At 38.7% G+C, this 21,540-nt stretch overlaps 1 protein-coding gene across 1 annotated transcript in view; it reads right to left on the bottom strand.

The window, feature by feature from the left end:
- Positions 1-1,999: 1,999 nt before the first annotated feature.
- APLF (aprataxin and PNKP like factor) overlaps positions 2,000-21,540 on the bottom strand; it is a 69,469-nt gene continuing 49,928 nt past the window's right edge. The window contains exons 9-10 of the mRNA XM_072746145.1: positions 10,806-10,852; positions 2,000-2,975 (exon numbers count right to left, since the gene is read on the bottom strand). Of these exons, the coding sequence (XP_072602246.1) occupies positions 2,770-2,975; positions 10,806-10,852 (253 nt within the window). The 3' untranslated portion in view covers positions 2,000-2,769. The remainder of the gene's footprint in view (positions 2,976-10,805; positions 10,853-21,540) is intronic.

The following is a 21,540-nucleotide window of genomic DNA, read 5'->3' as shown; positions in this document are numbered from 1 at the left end:
ACTGACAAGGCCATCCTCAACCTGGGGCAAAAATAGAATTCAGTGTCTGGGCGTCACTGAAAGATCTTCATGTCTCGGCTTCCCAAGGTCCCAGAAACCACCCCTGCTACCTGCAAGAAGTCAGAAAAAAAAAAAAATTTCTTTCAGAATGAAGCACATTGGTGAGAAATGTACATGTGATAGAACGTGGCACGATGGAGAAAGCTGACAGAGATTCAGTGAGCCCCACGGGAGCGAGCGTTGGCTCCTACACACTGCCCAGGACAGCAAGGACTTAAAGAATCAAGTTTCTGTTAACATTGCTCTTGCACCCATTGACGGCCTAATATCGTCAGTTTTCCCTCCACTTTATAAGTCACAGATTTGAATACAGCCCACTTACAAGGGGCGAAGTCTGGCCAATTTCGCTACCCGGTCACGCATCGTACTCCGGTGTCTTTGGGATGATCATCCACATCAAGTCCTCCTTGAAACGCAGCTACCACGAGGGCTGCTGGGTCAGTTGAGCATCCGGCTCTTGATTTCTGCTCAGGTCATGATGTCAGGGTTGTGACCCTGGGCCCCGCGCTGGCTGTGGAGCCTACTTCGGATTCTTCCTCTCCCTCCGCCCCTAGCCACGCACCCCCCGCCCCACCAAAAGCTATCACATTACGCCAAGAAGAACGTACTCTGATTAAATGCTTTTTTCTTTCTGAAAGCCCAGTGTCCGCTTGTGCATTCTCTCTTTATAGCAGCCTTCCCCGGATCACAGAACCCATCCTTTGACAGCGTACAGTCCAGTGGGTTTCCGTTTACAGAGCCGTACAAGCGTCACCACTAACTCCAGATCACAGAGACACCCTACACCGATTAGCAGTCACCCCCTGTGCCCACCTCCTCCAGGCACTCCCCTGCACCCGGCACTGGGAACCACTAATCTACTTTCTATGGGATTTGCCTATTTTGGATATTTCATACAAATTAGTTCATATAATACGTGGCCTTTTGTGGCTGGCTCCTCTCACGTAGCACAGTCCTTTCAAGGTTTATCCGTGTTACAGCATGTATCCACCCTTCAGCTCTTTCTCTCATCCAAAAAACATTCCATTGTAGAGACACAATGTGTAGAGCCACATTTTGTTTATCTGTTCATCAACTGATGGGCATTTAGGTGTTTCCACTTTTTGACTATTATACCAATTTTATTTATATTTATTTTTTTCAGTAGGCTCCATGCCCAGCGTGGAACCCAACACAGGGCTCGAACTCACCACCCTGAGATCAAGGCCTGAGCTGGGATTCAGAGTCAGACGCTTAACCGACTGGGCCACCCTGGCGCCCCCACGTTTTGACTATCATAAATAATGCCTCTGTGGACATTGTAAACATGTTTTTGTGTGGACATGTTTCCAATTCTTTCGGGATATATCTATGAGCAGATTAAAAAACACTCGAAGGATTAAGTCGGTGCAGGATGAAAATAAGTTCAGAGGTCTGTCGAGCCCCAAGACTAAAGGGACATTGGAAGGGACACATGAGTTCCTAAATAACAGAGGCAAAGTCAGAATAATAGGTCTAAAGAAATATTTATCTTGTCTTGGGAAGCTTAAGCTAATTTTAATATTACACAATTAACTTTGAAAGACATTCAGAAACACTGAGAAAACCATTATAAATCTGTCTTGCCCTTTTAAGATATAAATTTCTAGGTTGTCTTAGAAAATATTAGTGTTTAGCAAGGACACTCTTGGCGTAGCAATTTATGACGTCAATACTATGCCTACCGCGGCGCTCACATACCCAACTGCTATGAGAGATTCTAAACTGGATTTCAAAGATTCTAAGTCACCTAAAATGAAGAGTATTACGGGGCCTAAAGTAGTTTGAGAACAGAGATATATACTTCATAAAATTGGAGAATAAGGGGTTTCTTCTTGAAATAAAAGCCCAGAATCTTGAACACTAGCAGACAGCTTGCTGCCTTTATCTGAGGACAAAAGAACCAACGTCATCTGAGAACTACGGTTAAAAATAATTTTTGTATCTTTTAATGTAGAGATAGAACACAGGGAGTTAAAATAACCACGCAGGACTTTAGTTTTGAAAAAATAAAGTGTCAAATCTTTTGGACTTTCCTACTTTTAAATTCAGACACAGAGTAAAGTACCGACGTGAGGCACAGGCAACATTCCCGGCATACGGTGAACAGTTCTACGGTCCAGGTGAATACATTCTCAGCAGCCATTTGATGATAATTTCCCCAAGTTTCAAAGAACAAAAGTAGTGAATGAGGTCATAAAGCTCATATCCAGGGCACCAGAAAAATAACAGGCTGTCATTTTCCAAAGCCTGGTTCTGCCTGAAGAATTGCTTCGATAGCAAGGAAGGAGGCAGGCTCCGCCGCCCGCGCCGTGGTTGGCTGCCCTCCGCTTGCCTTGCGGTCCACGAACCGAGGGTCTTTGGAAAAAAGGAACAGGGCCAAAGCTTTGTGCGACCTATGGCTTTCTGTTTATTCCCAACACAAAAATATATGAAAAATATCACTTATTTCTCTTTAACTCTCTGCCTCCTCTTTCCAGATGCTTTAACAGGACAGAAAAAGCAAGGCAACAAAAACAAACTCCATCCGCTACACTGAGGGCCGACGCATCAGCGTTTCCTTCGCGAAGAGTCCACAGCAAAGTCACGACCATAAAAAGAAGGAAAACAATGGTCACTTAAGTGCTTCCTTAGTTCCTGATTTTTTTCTGTAAAGACTAAATGTGAGCCATATATCATCGCTGAAAAAAGTTACTTTTTCCTTTTCATGAACTTTTTTGCTTCCTTTAAAAGCTCCTCTACATCTTCCTGCTCCTGGTCTTCTTGTTCAGGTTCCCAGTCAGAATCTTCATCTGTGGGTTCATAGTCCTCTTCCTCATCACCGACAAAGCTGTCGTTGAGGCCGCACTCACTGGGCTGCCCACCGTTATCACCGTCTTCATCTGACATGCTTCTCACTGGGAGAAAAAAAAAAAAAAACATTCGGTACACAATGTATCAATCGCCACTCAAACCCGGGCGTAGGGACATGGAACTGCAGGATGTCTTTCTCTGACAAGGAGGACTGATTTTACTTAAGACAACACTAAGCACCACAAGTTTCTAGAAAGGCAGATAAAAATACTGTTAGAATTCTGTTTTTTTAAAACATTTATTTGATACTAACTTTTCCTACCATGAGGCTCCTAAAATTAAAATGTCCTGTGAGGTTCCTAATAACGGTTCCTTAACAACATCACAATCTAGGGGCACCTGGGGCCTCAGCGGTTGAGGTTGAGCGTCTGCCTTCGGTTCAGGGCATGACCCCGGGGTCGGGACCAAGTCCAGCATCGGGCTCCCTGCAGGGAGCCTGCTTCTCCCTCTGCCTGTGTCTCCGCCCCTCTCTCATGAATAAATAAGTAAAATCTGGAAAGAAGGAAAGGAAAGGAAAGGAAAGGAAAGGAAAGGAAAGGAAAGGAAAGGAAAGGAAAAAGGAAAGGAAAAAGGAAAGGAAAAAGGAAAGGAAAAAGGAAAGGAAAAAGGAAAGGAAAAAGGAAAGGAAAGGAAAGGAAAGAAAGAAGAAAGAAGGAAAAGAAAAGAAAAGAAAAGAAAAAAGAAGAGAAGAGAAGAGAAGAGAAGAAAAGAAAAGAGAAAAGAAAAGGAAAGGAAAGGAAAGGAAAGGAAAGGAAAGGAAAGGAAAGGAAAGGAAAGGAAAGGAAAGAAAGAAGAAAGAGGAAGATTCTATCTGGAAATCTCTGAATGGCAGGAGACAATTCCTATGATCAACACCACATATATGGGTTAAAAAATTACCACTTGTACTTCTGTGTATGCTTTACTTGACTTCCTCCTAAAATGTTCACAATAGATAGATGTGACCTAAATGAAACTCAAGAATTTGAGAAGGAAAAAAAGTCGGATGACAAAAAAATAATTTATCTGTCCTCTTAACTCCCACAGGCCAGACATTTACATCTTTCTTAGTATCGCCATTCATTTCCAGAGGACTTGAGACAGCTTATAATAATGTGGTCATAAAAAACAAAACAAAACAAAAAAAACGAATAAAAGTAGGAACTAAGATAACATAAAAACCAGAACGTAAACATGTCAACCTTCGGTTTTACCATGATTATTAGAAACGGAGCCTCGGGTTTCCCCCTGGGTTCCTCGGTGGCCCAGGCCAGGAAGGCTACCTAAGGATAAGGATGTGCACAGTTCTCACTGGCGTGAGCAGCACATCAGTGCCTCAGGGGAGATTAGCAGTGTATTTACTTGTAGACATTTCTTATCTCCTGTAAGCATCCTAAGGGCATGTGTTATGTCTAGCTAATCTCAATTTCCCATAAAACTTTCAGGATGGGGAACATTTAAAAGAACATTTGAGGGTAGTTTGCAGATGGCAAAGGAGGGAGGAGGAAAGCCCATCACCATCTCTGCTCCTGGGCATTCTGCTCCGGACGTACCTCCTATACGTACCTAGTGACATGGCAGTGAAGCGTGTCCTTTCAGATTCAGAAATTACTCTAGCAGATTTACAAGAGCAACATCCATAAAGCTGAATGAAAAAACTTCAGGTTCTCCTCCTGCTTTATCTGGCTCTTCCTTCTCAGGGTCCTTTGCTGGCTCCTCCTCATCCGCCCAACCTCTAAGTTTTGGAATGTTCAAGTGTCTGGCTGGGACCTCTTCTCTAACACAGTCCAGTCTGACATCCTGAGTTCCCAAATGTATAGCCTCAGCCCTGACCACCACCCGAATTCCAGACTCCTCTGTCTCACGGCCTACTCAGTGCACAACGCACAGGCATCTGAAACATGATTATTTCCAGAACACAACTCTTGAGGTGCTTCACCCAATCTGGTCATTCTCTTATCACTCTTGAGCATATGACTTCTCCAACCTTCCAAGAATCTTGGAGCCGTCCTTGAATAGCCTCCCCCTGAACACTCCATATCCAGGATGTCCAGAGATCCTACTGGCTCTGCCATCAAAATCTATCTGCCACTTCTCACTAGATCTACTCCATTCTCTGGTCCCCATGCCATCATCTTTTTTCAGTCAATTCCGATGTTTACTAACTAGTTTCTTGCTTCCACTCTTGTCTGTTCTCCACAGAGAAGCCGAACCTTCCAATAGCTTTCTACCTCAGTCTGAATTAAATCTCAAGGTCTTACTTGTAGGTCGTGGCCTCTTAGACCCTATACAACTGGCCCACCGCCAGCTTTTCTGATCTCATCTGCTACTCCTTGCTTATTCTCTTTGTTTCAATTCCACTCTTTTTCTACTGCTCCTTGAATAGTACAAGCAGCCTTGGATCATCTCGAGGCCTTCTGGAGTCACCGTTCGCCCTGCCTGGCACAGTCTTCCCTCGGATAATCGCCTGTCTTGCTCTCCCCTTCAAGCCTCGGCCCTCGTGTCAAATTATCAGAGTCCTTTCACGATCCTATCTGAAATGGCACCTGTCCCTCACCACACACACCCCTGCCATCTGTCCTCTTACACAACTTTTTCTTCTTAGCAGTTATCATAGACGACATCACACAGCTGTTTACACGCGCCCTGCCCACCTTTGTGAAATTCTACAAGAGTGAGGCGTTGCCTCTATTGTCTCCTCAGCTCCTACAATGCCTAACACATAGAAGACACTTAAGATATATATTTGTTAAATATATGAACAGTTGAACAAATCAACAAATTGCAAATCAACTGAATACCTTTAGTTTTACAGAAACCCTTATTATAACCTACATTTTAAAAAGACTTTTCATGTATTCATTAGAGAGAGAGAGAGAGAGAGTGTGCACAGGCAAGGCTCCCCGCTCAGCAGGGAGTGTGACATGGGGCTCCACCCCAGGACCCTGGGATGAAGGCAGATGCTTAACCGCACCCCGGCTTTTAATCACTTAGCTTGACTGTCAATATGATGAATTATATTAAAGACATTTATCTAAAACCTAACTGAAGGGGCTTTAAGCCTCAATGAACCCTGGAAGTCTTTAGCAACTTACTGGGCAGGCTCATTTCTTTTCTTTTCTTTAAGATTTTACTTATTTATTCATTCGAGATGCAGAGAGAGAGAGAGAGAGGCAGAGACACAGGCAGAGGGAGAAGCAGGCTCCATGCAGGGAGCCGGACAGGGGCCTCGATCCCGGTCTCCAGGATCACGCCCTGGGCTGAAGGCGGCACTAAACTGCTGAGCCACCCCGGCGCAACAAGGTCATGTTATTTGTTCCCTCAAAAAATCATTTATATCTATCAAATCCCCATTTATATAAATATCACATTCGTATTCCTTTAAATAGGAGGTTCAGAATCTACAAAAAGCGGAATCCATAACAGAACTCCATGCAGCTGGTGGCCAAATTTCATCCTCACTTCACATGAACAGGTATTTTGTGCTTTAAGTAGAAGCACCTGAAGAGCCAACTCATGACAAAGGCAAAGTCAGCCCTTTGTCCTTTGTTAGCAGCATTGCTCCCACACTTAACAGGGTATTAGATATGGACCTGTGACCATCCCTCTGGAATCCATTACAATGGATCCTGTTTAGCAAATTCAATTAGTAACTTTAAATATTCCACAACGTAAATGCCAGGGAGAAGGAATTTTAGGCTTTTGTTTTGTTTTGTTCTTTTAATTGCTGAAGGTGCTTTTAGCAAAATAATAGTTTCTGCCTTTCAGTGTAATCGGGGCATGCAGTTAGTGAAACTTTACTTATTTGGAAAGTGCTTTGAATGAGTACACTTGTCGATCTGAATTATTACATGATTTCCTGAATCATGGGAATAAACTCAGGAAGTAAGGTTCTGAACTAAATATGGCTAGCACTTAACTTAGGAATAAAATGCCTGTCTTTGCCACAAAATAAGTTTTTTTATGCAAAAGGGAACTAAAGAACACTGAAAGCTTTCTTCAAAAAAACAAAACAAAACAAAACAAAAAAGCCCCACACATGTAGTCTCTAACTGGGCAAGCTGAAACATACAGTATAAATATCTGGATTAAAAGTGACGAAAGTAGTAAAGTTCACATAAACCTTCCTAAAAACTGTTTACTTTATAAAATTCTCAAAGAAAGCTTCTCATGCAAGGAAGCTGGCTGGTTGGAGAACCAGGCAACACTCATGAGGCGTCGCATCGCAGACTATCCCAAGCCAAGGCTCCAGTATCATACAGAGAATGTCACGGTTGGTGAAAAGCTTATTAAAGGGCAAAAATAGTAACAGGGGACATAGCAGGAGCTGTCTAATATTTTTACTCAATAACAAAACATAATTTTTATGCTTTTTCTGTAGTTATGACGTCCAATAGATTTCCACAGAATTAAAGAGCATAATGCATTTTTGAAAAAATAAGTGCTTACGTATAACATTCGCTTATATAATAATGACTAGCTGATTTGAAATATAATTTTTTGGCAGGGGGAGTAATTTTTTGGTGGGAGAGTACCCAAGGTGGGGTGGGGCAGAGGGAGAGGGAGAAATCTTAAGTAGGCTCCATGCCCAGCATAGAGTTGATGAGGAGCCTGCCGTGGAGCTGGATCTCACGAGCCCGAAATCATGACCTGTGCAGAAATCAAGAGTCTGTTGCTTACCCAACTGAACCACCCAGGTGCCCCTGAAATACAAGTCTTAAGTGTGTCTAAGAAAATCAGAAGTGAGCTTCTTTCTTCCAAATCCAGGTGAGCTCACATGAAATTAATTTTTTTTCTCTATCTTCACCCGGGAGTTTCTCGCTGCTAGTTATTGCTGTTCTTATGTGGCTGCCCATTCCCCTCATCCAACAAAAAGTCTCTTTAAAAAGCAGCTGTGGTTTAAGAGAAAGAAGACAGACACACTGGGGAGTAGAAGCCCAAAGATCTGGGTCATAAACGAGCCCATAAACAATGAACAAGTCACTTAACTTAATGGCTTAATGGAATTTATGTTTTTATCTATGAGTCAAATGATGTTGATTAAATTACTTCAAAAATCCTTTCTGACTCCGAAGTTCTAATTTTAAGGCCAAAGTAAGAATCTTCATTTTCTCTACAAGTCAGTGAAGTCATATGAAATGTAGGGAATGGACTGACAGCTTGACTGCATGCTGCAGCACAGGAGAAACAGGCTGTCACTTGTTTTTAAAAACTGATGGATAACACTGGACTTCCATGATGGAAAATAATCACGCTTAGAAAAGTAACAAACTCTTGAAACGTGTTTAAAACAATATGAGATTAATTATTTGATGTTAGGTGGTGATTCCTTACTTTTCATGTAGAGGAATGTGCAATATCAGAGTAATTCCTAAATTTGTATCTAAACTTTCCTTCACAGTTTAAAATTTCACTGTCAATTCTTACCCCAAGAACATAAGTCTGAAGAGCTAGTGAAGAGTACAAAATGTCAAATGTACGTTGGAAGACATGCTGGTTTTTGCAGAGAGAAAAGATCACTCCAAATTGCTGATTTTTCAAAATAGGTTTCTGGTGTCAGGATCTAAGCCTGTCACCTCAGATGACATCTAAGAGATGCCTCATAGCAGATTTACAGCTTAACATCAATAACTCTTCAGATTTTATTTTCCTTTCTTTTCCAGTAAATCTGAGGACTAATTAGGATAGTAATTTTCATTAAGTAAAAAACTTTTGCCCAATATTCTAAAGATGAAAACCATAAGAATAAACACTTTTTAAAATACTTCATTTTACTACTAAATACTCATCTTTCTCATGCACCAAGCCATGAGTTGGGTATTCATAATTTAGCCTTGGAAAAGCAGCTTGTCTATTCTGATCGACTCTATTTACATGAAATTTATTTCTCTTTTTAGATCCCATTGCACTTGCCTTTTTCGTATCCCCAAATCTCTCCGCTTTCCCCACACTAAGCAGCAGTTTGTAGAATCTTATTTAAGTTTCATTAATTTCTATAATAGCTTTCTAGAACTATGGGTTCTACTGCTGGAAGAAAAGTATATATAAGCAAATGTGTGCAAATAATTGCAGAACTAGAGGAATATTAAAATAGCTATTGTAGATAGCTAAATTTTCAGCCATGGATGGTATCAATAGCCTAGAATAATACATATCACATAATAATAAAAGCCAGAACGACTCTGATAATCAGATAATAAAATGCTGATGATAATTTCTTTAAATGCTGTTAACAGGTAAGGTAGCTAAGAAAGCATAAAAGTTTCCTGGCATTGGTTACTCTTACATTCAGCAGCTTATGCCAAAAGCACAGCACTCTTTAAAAAAAGTGTGGAAAGTTAGTGAAATTTTAAATCAATCAGATATACAAGAAGCTTAATAGATGACAGGAGTCAAATCTACAAAAAACAAAATACACTCTATAAATTGCTGCATGTGTGGAAGAATTCTGGAGAAGGAAATGTTTTAGGAGTGTTACAAATCAGAAGCTAAATAGTAAGCGTTTCATGCGTTTTTTGTAACATTGGCACTATATTAAATTGTACTGTCTTACTGTGTAGCTACGGAACCCCACCTCACACTCAACATCTACACTGAAAAACAAAAATAAGAACTCCCCGCCCGGTTCTTCTTGATCTCCACAGTATATAAATATCATCCCCAGCCTCCTGATAAATTGTATTATAATTTTGAGTGATCACTGTTTCCTTTCCTTTTATGTCATCCCAGCTCCCAAACCAATTAGTTGGCAAATCTGATTTTTCCTTCAAAATCCCACTGTATCTCATCCTATCCTTCCATTCTCGTGGTGACCACCCTAGCTCTGGCCCTTTATCCAACTATTAGCTCAGATAAAATGAGTTGTGTCTGAAGTACTAAAGCTTTAAAGTGTGTTTCAATGAGAAACTTCGAGTGGAATTCTCTTCCTGGTTGTTGCCCGTTGGTTCCGCGGGGGCTGTTTATGCGCAGACAAGGGCACGCAGGCGGGCCCAGCCTGCAGGATTCGCACTTTAGTCTCTCATTCTGTGAGCAGAAATATTGTGTACCAAATTGGCCTCTGCATTATATAGATGATATGAAGGAGCCAGCATTTGTTAAAGGTAGAAAGTATTCGAGTTCGGAAGCAGGGGGAAGAGGAGGGAGATCGAGGTGGCTGCGCCTCGGGCTCAAGGACATTTGATGGTCGCTTCTCTGCCCTCTGTCCTCCCTCCTTCCCTTTCCCTGTGGTTCTGAAGGTGACCCTACCCTAGACCCAGGGGTGGTGTAAACTAATCAGTGGTCTTAGTGATTCATCCAACAGTAAGAATGTGATCTAAACTAGCAAAAAAAATATTTTTTTTTCATCTATTTTTCCTAGGAATAATGAGAGCTAAAGTTATTCATCCCCTCTCTCTCCTTAGATGCAAACACGGGTACTGAATAAGGATGCATATAGTCCCTTCGTGGGGAGAGGAGCCAGTCTCAGGGTGGTAATGACCCCTCTAAAGACAGAATGATGGAAGAAAATTGGGTCCTTGGTGACATTACTGACATTACTAATGAGACAAAGCAGTAAATCTTGTCTAAATCCATCCCTACTTCTGGATTTTTCACTTAAATAGGTCAATAAGTTCTCATTATCACTTAGGTTGAGATTTTTTTTTTTTCCAGGAACTGGCCAGTGAAAGAATTCTAAAAGATACAAGGATAAATATACATGGTTGTGCAATGATTACAGAAAACATTTGGCATTTAAAAAAAATTACCACTTTGTTCTAATCTAAGAAAAATCATTAAAATCAGCAAATTCATAGAAGCAGAGATTTAAAAAATTCACATAACTGGAAATTGTATCTAGGTTGAACAAGAGAATCATTTGAAGGTTTCATTTTGTTTCCTGAAGTAGGACTGCTTACCTGGAAGTGTACTATGTCTGTATTCTATCTTGTGCTGGGGATTCTTCCTAAAAAAAAAAAGGGAGAGAGAAAGCAAAAATAAGATCTAGTTTTCTAATCACTAAAAATTAGTAAAACTATTTAAACTAGAACAATAGCAAAGATTAAACTAAACACTCACTTACCTACAAATAAAATTAAGGTCCCAATAAGCCTCTTACTGAAAAGCACTTGCTTTTGTTGTTGTTGCTAACTATAGTCATGCTGTATAAAGCATTAGCTTTTTAATTACATTTATTAAGTGCCTATTACATGCCAGGCATATTTCTAGATGCAGAGATATACTGGTGAACCAAACAAAAGTTTTTTCCTCCTAACTTACTAGAGAAAAACAGCCTGAGACAAAGTACAATATATCATATCCCCAAAATATAACATACTGTATTTCTCAACTGTCAATGCCATAAACCACCTCTATAAAAATACAATATATCATATATGAAATATAGAACACAAAATATCAAATGTGTGTGCCTGCATGTGTTTGTAATGTCTAAAAAGATTTTTAAGGTTCTTCTTAAATCCAAGATAAAAAGCATTTAAGTCATGTCTCTGAAGATCCCAAACTGTTAAGAGAAAACAGCAAAGTCAATTTGCAGGGAGAAATTTACACGAAATATTCCAAAGTAAAAAAAACCCAACAAACTATTGTTTGGATATCTATTTTTGAGTATATGTACTTAAGATCTCTTTTATTATTTTATTAGTTAATGTTGGGGTACACGCTACACACACAAGACATTCTCCAGATAATCCAGACTTGCCCGGGCAGCAAAAATCCAAAGCAGTTACTGGTCGATCATGACCCACGTGATGGGCCCCTCTCTCTCGAGGGACTAACACGGGAGAGTGGGGCGCACACCAACAACAGGTATGTGCTGAGGTGCACGGCTCATACGAAGCTATTGTGAGGATTCATGAAGAATACAGAGCACGTCCTTAACCGACAGGCGTGCTAAGTTGTAAGTAATTAATGCTGGCCATTGACACATCCATCATTGGTTCAATAAATAGTCATGGGGCACTAATTACATGTCAGGTTCTGTAATCAGGTGTGACATTTCTCATTGCTAATATCTCTTCTTTTTGGGGGATCACTCTTCCTATACTGTCAGCATGAAACACCGTACAAGGCTTCAACCACATACTTAATTAAGGGTCATAACTCATCAGTTTTGAAAAATGGAAAAAGGATTCTAAAGAAGATTGTGTATTTGGGATCATTAACCCAAATCTGACCTTTTATTGGAAGAGAAACTTCCAAGTTGGGAAAAATAAACTGGACAACTTAAATGTGGCAAAGGGAGGTGCAAATGAACAGAGCTGCAGTGATGATTTGTGGGAAGATGGAACACGCAGGCACAGCTCACGGACCTGTTTAATTCAGTCTTCATTAAAATGCAATTAATGCTGGACATGTCAGGGAGGAGGAATGCAAACACGAGGGACATTAATACCAAAGTTCATCTTCATCAATAACCTAGAAGACAGCTGTTGGTCATTTGAGATTGTTTTTGGTAGCCTTTCAAAAATCTTTTTTTGTATTGAGTATGAAAACTAAATACACTGGTAGCTTTTTGTTTTGGGAAAAAAAAAACAAAAACCAAACCTACTAAATATTAGCAGGATTAGTACACTGAAATTCCATGTAATTTTGCTGAGATTCTACAAGTGTTAGCAATTCAATACAGATGTCCCGTTGTTGTTATTATTATTACTATTTACAGTCTTTTTAAGATTTAAAATCTTTTTCTCCTTCACTACATATATACATATTTTTTCAGGTTCCAAGCAGTCTTAACTTTCTCCACTTTGCCTTTAATAATTAAGAAAAAATTTATTGAAAAGCTCTTCCTACCATATTCTGCCTAAGTTCAAATCATACCTCCTTCAGGAAGAGAATTCTGATCATCGCTGGCACACAGGTCTAGGATATCTTGTCTGTATCTATCATTTGGTACTAAGTAATTTCTTATATTGTCATCTAAATTTTCAACAGAAGTGTGTGTGTGTGTGTGCGTGTGTGTGTGTGCCCGCATGCCCGCACGTGTATTATCTCCATGGAGTTTTTCTTGTACCTTTTAATATCTTTAAAGCACCTTTCACAAGGAAGCATTCATCTGTAGTTTTAACAAATTTATCTACTAAAATGTAGATTTTTTTCAAGGAAAAAAATTTAATTAGGTTTTTGAGTTTAGAAAATGATGGAATATTTTGTATTTTCCTACTTAATAAGAAAAAAAGAAACTTGTCTTTGCTGACTTTACTATTATTTCTTAAAATAACTATTGAAAGCAATTTGAAAGAATTATTTGCAATAAAAACTCAAGTTTAAAATTCTCATTGGTCAGAGTATAAAAAAGCAGCTTCTAGTAGTTTCTAGACTGATAATAAGTGTTTTTGAGTTCACATTAACACTTAATATTTTTATGGTAATCCTATTCCATGGATCCTGATGTTTTCAGAAGCCTAGCCTCTGAAAGGCAGTTTTTCTACTGGGAATATGCTAGAGAATGCCTATTCTCATTAGGTTGAAAAGAATGTCAATGTGCTGAAATCGCTTTGCCTTCACACTTACAAAGTTAATAATCAAAGTACTAACTGAATCTTTTTATACAAACCCAAGACTAAAACATGTTAGTATTTCCTGCCACTGACAATTCCTACTTCCCCAGGAAACCACGAAAATGTAACAATCATATTAAGCAGATTCCACTGCAGTCAGGTTCCTGAGATCTTGACGGGTCGGCATCATCAAACACTTAGCTCTACTCAGTCAATCATGCAAGGAACACAGGAACATGGAGTCCTTCACAAATGCTTAAGACAGATAGATGCCACTGTGTTTTGGACCTGTTCTCGTCTGGCTGGGTGAACTCGGGATCACTGGATTGCCATGGAAGGGTGGTTTCAGGATCAGAAGAGCTGATTATGAATTCAAACTTTTGCTGGTCGTGTGATTCTCACAAAGTCCTATAAAACAAGTTGCCATACTGCTTGGCTCACACAGGGTTGTTCCAAGGGTTAAATCAAGTAATATGTATAAACACTTGTAGGCTATTAAGTATATTCCACGTGTCAGCTATTTTTATAGAAACAAATTAATTTTACTTTAAGATAGTCAACAATGTTTGGAAACTCGGTGTGCCAGTGAAAGTAACTGCCAATTAATACTAAAGAGCTGAATTTTGTTTTCAATGATACATGATACAATGAATATTTTCTAACATTCACCTATGCGTATCTCATCTTCAAAAATCAGTCATTTCATAACAAGGCACAATGTCTTTTTCATATAACCCTGAGTTAAGGCTAAGTGGTAATTTTGTGCAGCCCTTGGGGGGCATATGAGCATTTGAAATAACTTTCAAGGATAATGTGAAATTCTGCTCAGGACTTTTTCCTGATAATGAATGGAAATACTCAGGCTTCATTCATAAAAGATTTACAACCATCTTTTTCACAAATGGCATTTTCTGTAACTTAGCAGGCCTCAAAATCCTTTCTGAATTGTCTGTTTTTTTCTTTTGCATTACTATTAATTATTAATGGTAATCTTTGTTTTTTTTTTTAATCTTTGGTTTCTAAACATAAAATTATACAGCCATAACCACACCAGCATTGCAGAAGCTGTTATATATTAAAATATACATTTTCTAAAAAAAAAAAAATTCTGATCTTAATGATAATGGCACTTGAATAAATATTTATCTGAAGGAAGAACACTCCAGGAAGAGGAAATAGAAATGTCTATAAATTTGCTAAGGCTCTATGGGAAACAAGCTAAGGTATTTGGAAAAACATTCAAATGCAGATTTGAACAGCTCAAAGAGAATGAATGAGAAAACAGTAGGAAATGAGGTCAGAAAAGGCCTCCTAAACTATGGTCAAGAGTTTTGTAGGAAAGTATTGGGAGATTTTGAGTAAGAAAACATGATACGACTTACTTTTAGAGAATTACTCTGGTTGCTTATGGAAAATGAACCACTGGAGGGCAAGAGGAGAAACAAAGGTCTCCGTTAAGAAGCTATTGCAGTACTTTAGAGGTAAGGGGTAGTGGTTAGGACTAAAATGGCAGAGGGAGGGGAAGGGAGAAGTGGTCAGGATCCTAATTATTTTCAAGGCTGAAATGGCAAGAACCGCCGATGGGACTGAGTGATGTGAAGAAAAGGGAAGAAATCAAGGCTGCTTGTAGGTTTGGAGCATAAAAACTGTGTGAATGGTAAAGTCATTTAGACAGGTGGAGAAACCTTGGGGAAGAGTCGTTTTAATGATAAAAATCCAGAGTTCTGTTTCAGATGTAAGAAGTTTGAACTACCTATTTTATAACCAAGCATATGCGTCTGGAGTCATTAAAATTCAATCAGGTGCCCTCAGGAATAAGAACGGAATACAGAAATGCCTCACTCAGGGAACTGAACCTGTGGCTCTGTGATAATCACAGGTAGGGAAAAAGAAGAGGCAGCAAAGAAGACTAAGGAAGAGCAGGCCAGGAACCTAACCGGTCTGGCTCCGTGGACATGAATAAATCACTCTGTACTCCTGATATCCCCACTACTGAGTGCAGGACCCTGGAACACTCAGCTGTTGGATTTTGGGAGAACATGGGGACTCAAGTGTGGCTATGTGGAGTGGAGTGAATGTGGCAGGTGTTTCTCTTCAGGAAATGAATCCAGAAATAGGAACAGACGATGACAGTGAAAACTGGAAGGATGTGCGTAAGACGGTGGTTGAAAGTACCTGCGAAGTCATCAAGCTATAAGGATATACCAACGGGGCTATTAGATTAAGTGTGGCTGATCTCACTGAATCCATGTTGAAACATCCATCCAGGATTCATTCAGTGTCAACGATGGTGAAGGGGATGTGTGGCATTGAGAACAAAGTCTTCCTGAGCCTCCCGTGTATCCTGAATGCTTGGGGCTTAACCAGTGTGATCAACCAGAAGCTGAAGGATGATGAGGTTGTTCAGCTCAAGAAAAGTACAGATACCTTGTGGGACATCCAGAAAGACCTAAAAGATCTGTGACTTCCAGCTTCCAGGCTGTAGAAATTTAAGATTACAATGTGATTAACTGTGAGCAAAAAAAAAAAAAAAAACCAAAAACTGTGAGCCTTTGGTTTTTCATTCATATACATGGATCATAGTTTGCTTTTATCTTCCTAAATATGGGAATCTGGGCTCACAGAATCAAAGCCCATGCTTGGTTTAATGGTTGCAATATAAGCCCTTGAACAAATAAAATTAACTATTGTAGTGTGCTTCTAAAAAATAAATAAATAAAAAATGAAACCTATTTATTTTGCCTTAAATAAAATAATATGGATTTATGCTAAACATACATTCCTAATTTTTATGAAGCAGCTCCAAAAAATCAGTATCTTCTGGTTTGAAGCATACACCTGTACATATGATCAATTAAGACAATATTGCAATAATTTGGAACATTTTTCAAAAATAAAGGAGGAGAGGTGCCAGGGTGGCTTAGTCGATTGAGTGACCAACTCGGCCTTGGCTCAGTTTATCATCTCAGGGTCCTGAGACTGAGCCCCACATCGGGCTCTGAGCTGGGCGTGGAGTCTGTTGGGATTTTCTGTCCCTCTCCCTCTGCCCCTCTGTCCCTGCTCGTGTGCAAGTGTACGTGCTCTCTCTCTCTAAATAAAAAATATAAATTAAAAAAAGAGGAAATAGCAAAAAATTTTAGGTCATAGATATAAATTTGGATCAGTAAATAACAAAAGATAATGAATTTACTTACTATCAAATAGACTTTTTAAAAAATGAATTATGCTTGTTGCAAAACACTGTGTTCTTTCAACTATACAGATCATGTTGCAAATTCATTACAGTGAGAGCACTTATAATTGACAATATACTTCCTTACGTCATCCCTCTTAGAAAGTATTATAATTAAAAAAATATAAAGTAGGTCATTGGCTTCCAAAAAACACCAAGGTACCAATACTTTCATTTGCATAATTCATATCTGCCTTAAAATTTTAAGTCTGAAGCAATGTATGTGAGTTTACATTTTCACACTAAACTGGTTGATGATGGATTCTATTCATTTCAGTGTACATATATTCCAAGGTTAGTGCCCAATTTAACAAACAAGAACAGGAGTAATGCACTGCATAAAATCCAATTACACACCAGAGGAAGTGAATGAGTCAGAGGCAGGCGCGGCAATCACTGGTTATATTAGACATTAAGTATCTAATGTTCTAATTCACACAAGTACCTTAAGCTAATCAAACACATTAAACTGACAAAGTCTTCTGACAGACTATGGCGTAAGGCACAAAAGGAATAAATCAGATTTATTAAATGGGCAACACACTTAAAATGACATTAATTCTTTCATATTACCATTTTTCCGGGTTGATTTAATTTTGTGAGGCTTAAAAAAGTATAATGTCAGAGGAAATTTTAGTAATGCCTGTAGTCTAGATAAGAATACAATTTAGTGATTAAGTATCTTTTTTAAACATCAATCTCTTATATGGGCCTTAGAATCTTTATTTTTACTATAGTACACATTTTTAATATATGATTCATATTGTTTGTCTTACTCATGGGATGGGATGGCTGAAAATGAACTATATCCATATATGTATACTTTGGTGTTTTCATATTTGCTTTATTGTTGTAAGAATAACAATAAAGAACTTCCACCACAGATGGCAATACTTGGAAATAAAATACAGTATCATGTAAGTTCAGGTGGTTGACACAGTACAAGACAGATTATTTAGTGTACTGTACAGGGTTGAGATCACCTATATATTTCAAAAAGAGAAACTAAATTGCACATTCAAGGGATTAGAAGGTAAAACTGGAAAGCAAAAAAACCAAAAAACAAGCAAAAAAACAACTTAGTATTTCACTTGAGAGACCGTTTTTACTTGAGAATTTGTCTTGTGAAGGCAAATCTTCAAATATAAAAAGCAAACAAAAATGTTTCAATCATAAACTTCATCTCCCTTCCAAATGTTGTCAACCATCATGGAAAACAGGCTTATCATTGCTCTACTTTTGGAATATATGTATTTACTTTTGTAAATATAATCATTTCTGGCTGATTTTTGTGGGTTATTTTATGATCTGTGAGACACCAATATTTTTCTTCTGTGGCTATAGGAAAAATCTAGCATGCATTTACAGAAAATCTTGCTTTTAAGCAAGCCAAATTAGAACATTTTATCATTCTGATACAGTATGCTTATATTCTAGCACTGCGGAAATAAAAACCTGGCCCCATGACAGTCATTCCTGCCTGGGGTGCCATGTAAGCAAACCAACACTTCGATGACTTTGATGTCCCTATAAATGTTCCACTTGACCAGAAACATAATATATCCAGTCTGCCAGTCCCCAAATGCCATACCAGTTCTGGGCTCTATACTTCTTCCTCTTTCTTCTCACCTCAAATAAGGCTATGTGGCCCCGGCTAATCAGATATTTTCTGTTTTTCTCTTCCTTGCTCTTTATTCATTATCCTTAGTTTCCCACCTTCCCACCCAGTCTGCAGTTCTCTGAACAGAGACCATTTACTTCATGAAGTGTTAAATAAAGTTTCTTTGTATTACTTGCCTTCTTTAATAATATTTAACAGCACTAAACAGTACGTGGCTTAAAAATGATATATATTTTTGGGTGCCTGGGTGGATAGGTCAGTTAAGTGTCTGCCTTCAGCTCAGGTCATGATCCTGGAGTCCTGGGCTGGGGCCTGGCATCAGCTCCCTGCTTGGTGGGGAGCCTGCTTCTCTCCCTCTGCCTCCTGCTTCCCCCCACTTGTGCTCATTCCCTCTCTCACTTGTTCTCTCTCTCAAACAAAAAAAAATTCTCCTTTAAAAATGATATATTCTTGCAAATCAAGATTATTAGAGAGTAAACTGCTAAAACTAAAGTGACGTTATAATCAATGACATACCTACTAGATCATGTTTTTTGCCTAAATAGTAATAAGAATGTGACAAGAAAGGATATATAAAAACATGTATCATGCTTCCACAACCAGGGTTTATTATTTTGATGATCTGAAAAATTCACAATTTCTTCAATCACAGTACCTTATCTGGAGATCTTTTTTTTCCTAACTCCAAAATATTACTTTGTCATTTGAATAAAAAACAAATACTGTTAATACTTTAGAAAGCCATGATAGGAGTGCCTGGGTGGTTCAGTTGATTAAGCATCTGCTTTTGGCTCAGGTCATGATCTCAAGGTCCTGGGGTGGAGCCCTGCATTGGGCTTTCCTGCTCAGCAATGAGTCTGCTTCTCTTTCTACCTCTGCCCCTCTTCCCTGCTTGTATACTCTCTTTCTCTCTCTCTCTCGCTCTAATATATAAATAAATAATAAAATCTTAAAAAAAAAGAAAAAGAAAAGGAAAAAGAAAGCCATGAATAATAATGGTGGAGTCAGGCCTGCCACAGAGAAATGCTGGAATGGAGGAGGGAAGAGACTCAGTTTGATTTCACTGGCTTTGGGGTCTTAGGCAGCTCACTTAACCTTTATTTGTAAAACAGTAGTCAGAGTAAGGGATCATATCTAATGTTCTCCCAGAATCTGTCTGAACTGTAATTAAAATTAACAAGGGAAAAAAACATCTTCAGATTTTATTTCCAATTTGAACCAAGACACCAAGTAGCTCAGCAATGAAAAAAATATACTCTATGTATATATAAACATATTTAGATACAGATCTGAAAGTTTCTATTAGCATATGTGGGTCACTGGTATTGGAATAATTTCTCTTGCCTACTGCTGCTCTGATGTCTCTTAGAGAGACTGATGACATTGAGGCAGTGATTTTTGATGTTATTTTTGACAGTATTTGACATTTAATTATTCTTAGGAAGGTTTTGTATTTTATGTTTATTCTTCTCAAGAATAGGCACATTTGGATTTTGCTTCTGAGAAGGTCATAAGGCATCATGGCAGGCCAATATTCTTAACAACTAGGAAAAAAGGCCTGATAAACTGTAAAAATTGTTTTTATGACAGAACTGTGAGAGCAATGAGAATTTTGGAATATTTAAAATTCCACAGAGAAAAAGACCTTCCTAGGTTAGCTGACAATCACTGGCTCTTTTCTTCCCTGGTTGTCTTTGCCAATTGGTGGGGGCTGAAGAATAAGATTTGAGTCATCTAGAGGAACTCTAGTTGAGGAAAAGAGAAACTTGTAGAGCTTTTCATGGTCTCATGGGGTTGTCATGACAATCTGAAAACTAAAAAATCCCAAAACACCAGGCTGATTTTTTTCTAAGAAATATTTGCTGAATTCCAGGGAAGTATGAGAGGTTTAAGGACTGCATCTGAAACTCAAAATGGTAGAATGAAATCTCTAATTCATGTCATGTTTCAGAGATGAAGTCCCACTAGGGACAATGGATCTACAACAAACATAATTAGTCTCCCCTCAAGAAATGTGCCAGATTTTAGGCTGCACAGGTGATAGCCTACTTGGCTAAGCTCAGAATCTCTAAGGGAAGTTTCAGAGCTGAGAGAACAGAGACCTGCTTTTCTGTCAACAATCTAGACATGTCATGCCCAATGAGCATGGATAAACCAAAGGCAGACCGAGTTTTCTTAAGATATCAACCTAGGTATTACTTATCCAAATCTCTGACTGGACAGAGATGACTAGCTCCTATCTGCCAAATAGGGAAGTGGTGGGTGAGGTAGGCCGACTGATGGAAGAGAACATGCATAAAATACAGCATCCAAAATTATAAAGTCTTTGGGTAGGTTCATTAGTGGTCTAGACACATGAGAAGAGAGAATTACTAAACTCTAAGATAAGCAACAACAAATATCCAATCTGAAGCACAGAGGCCAAAAAAAAAAAAAAATGGAAAGAATAAAACAATGTGTAAGAGACATATGGGATGGACTCAAAAGACTCGATATGGTTAATTGGAGTGGAGAAATGAGGGAAGACACAGAGTGGGGCAGAACAATATCCAAGGGATGAGATAACAGCTAAGCAATTTCCTCAAACTAACAAAGACAGCAACCTGCAAAAAAGCTCAGTGAACCCCAAACAAGATGAATGTCAAAAAAATCATACCTAAACACATGAAAGTGAAAGCAACAAGGGGAGCCTAGCTGGTTTGGTGGGTAGAACATGAGACTCTTAATGTTGGGGTCATGAGTTTGAGCTCCACGTTGAGGGTAGCTTATTAAAAAAAAAAAAAAAAAAAAGCAATGATAAAAATCTTTAAAATGACCAAAGGAAAAGCATGTTCATTTCAAAGCAACAATAAGACAAACAAGTAACTTTCATCAGAAACTATGGATGAAGGAGTTGATGGAACACCCTCAAGTTGATGGAGAAAAAGCAAAGGTGCCAGGCTAGAATTCCATACCCAGTGAAAAGAGCCATCAATCAATCCACCAATCAGAACATACAGACACATAAAATTTGAAAGAATTCCCATAAGATTTTCACTAAAGAAATGCTAAAAGAAGTTCCTAAGACTAAGAAAATGATCCCAGATTAAAGGATAAAGCTTCAGAAAGCCTTTCAAAATGATAAATATGTCAGTAAATATATAAAATGCTGATGCTTAAAATTTAAGAAAATAATAGCAATGCCTTTACAACGTAACATGTGTAGAGGTAAAAATAAATGATGCAATATTTTTTGAAAAGAGCAGAAGACAAAGTAAATGGACTTAAACCAACAAAGC

This window comes from Vulpes vulpes, unplaced genomic scaffold, assembly GCF_048418805.1.
Source record: "Vulpes vulpes isolate BD-2025 unplaced genomic scaffold, VulVul3 u000000657, whole genome shotgun sequence".
NCBI lineage: Eukaryota > Metazoa > Chordata > Mammalia > Carnivora > Canidae > Vulpes > Vulpes vulpes.
Note: the sequence above shows the minus strand (reverse complement) of the source record. Positions and strands in the feature narration are given on the sequence as shown.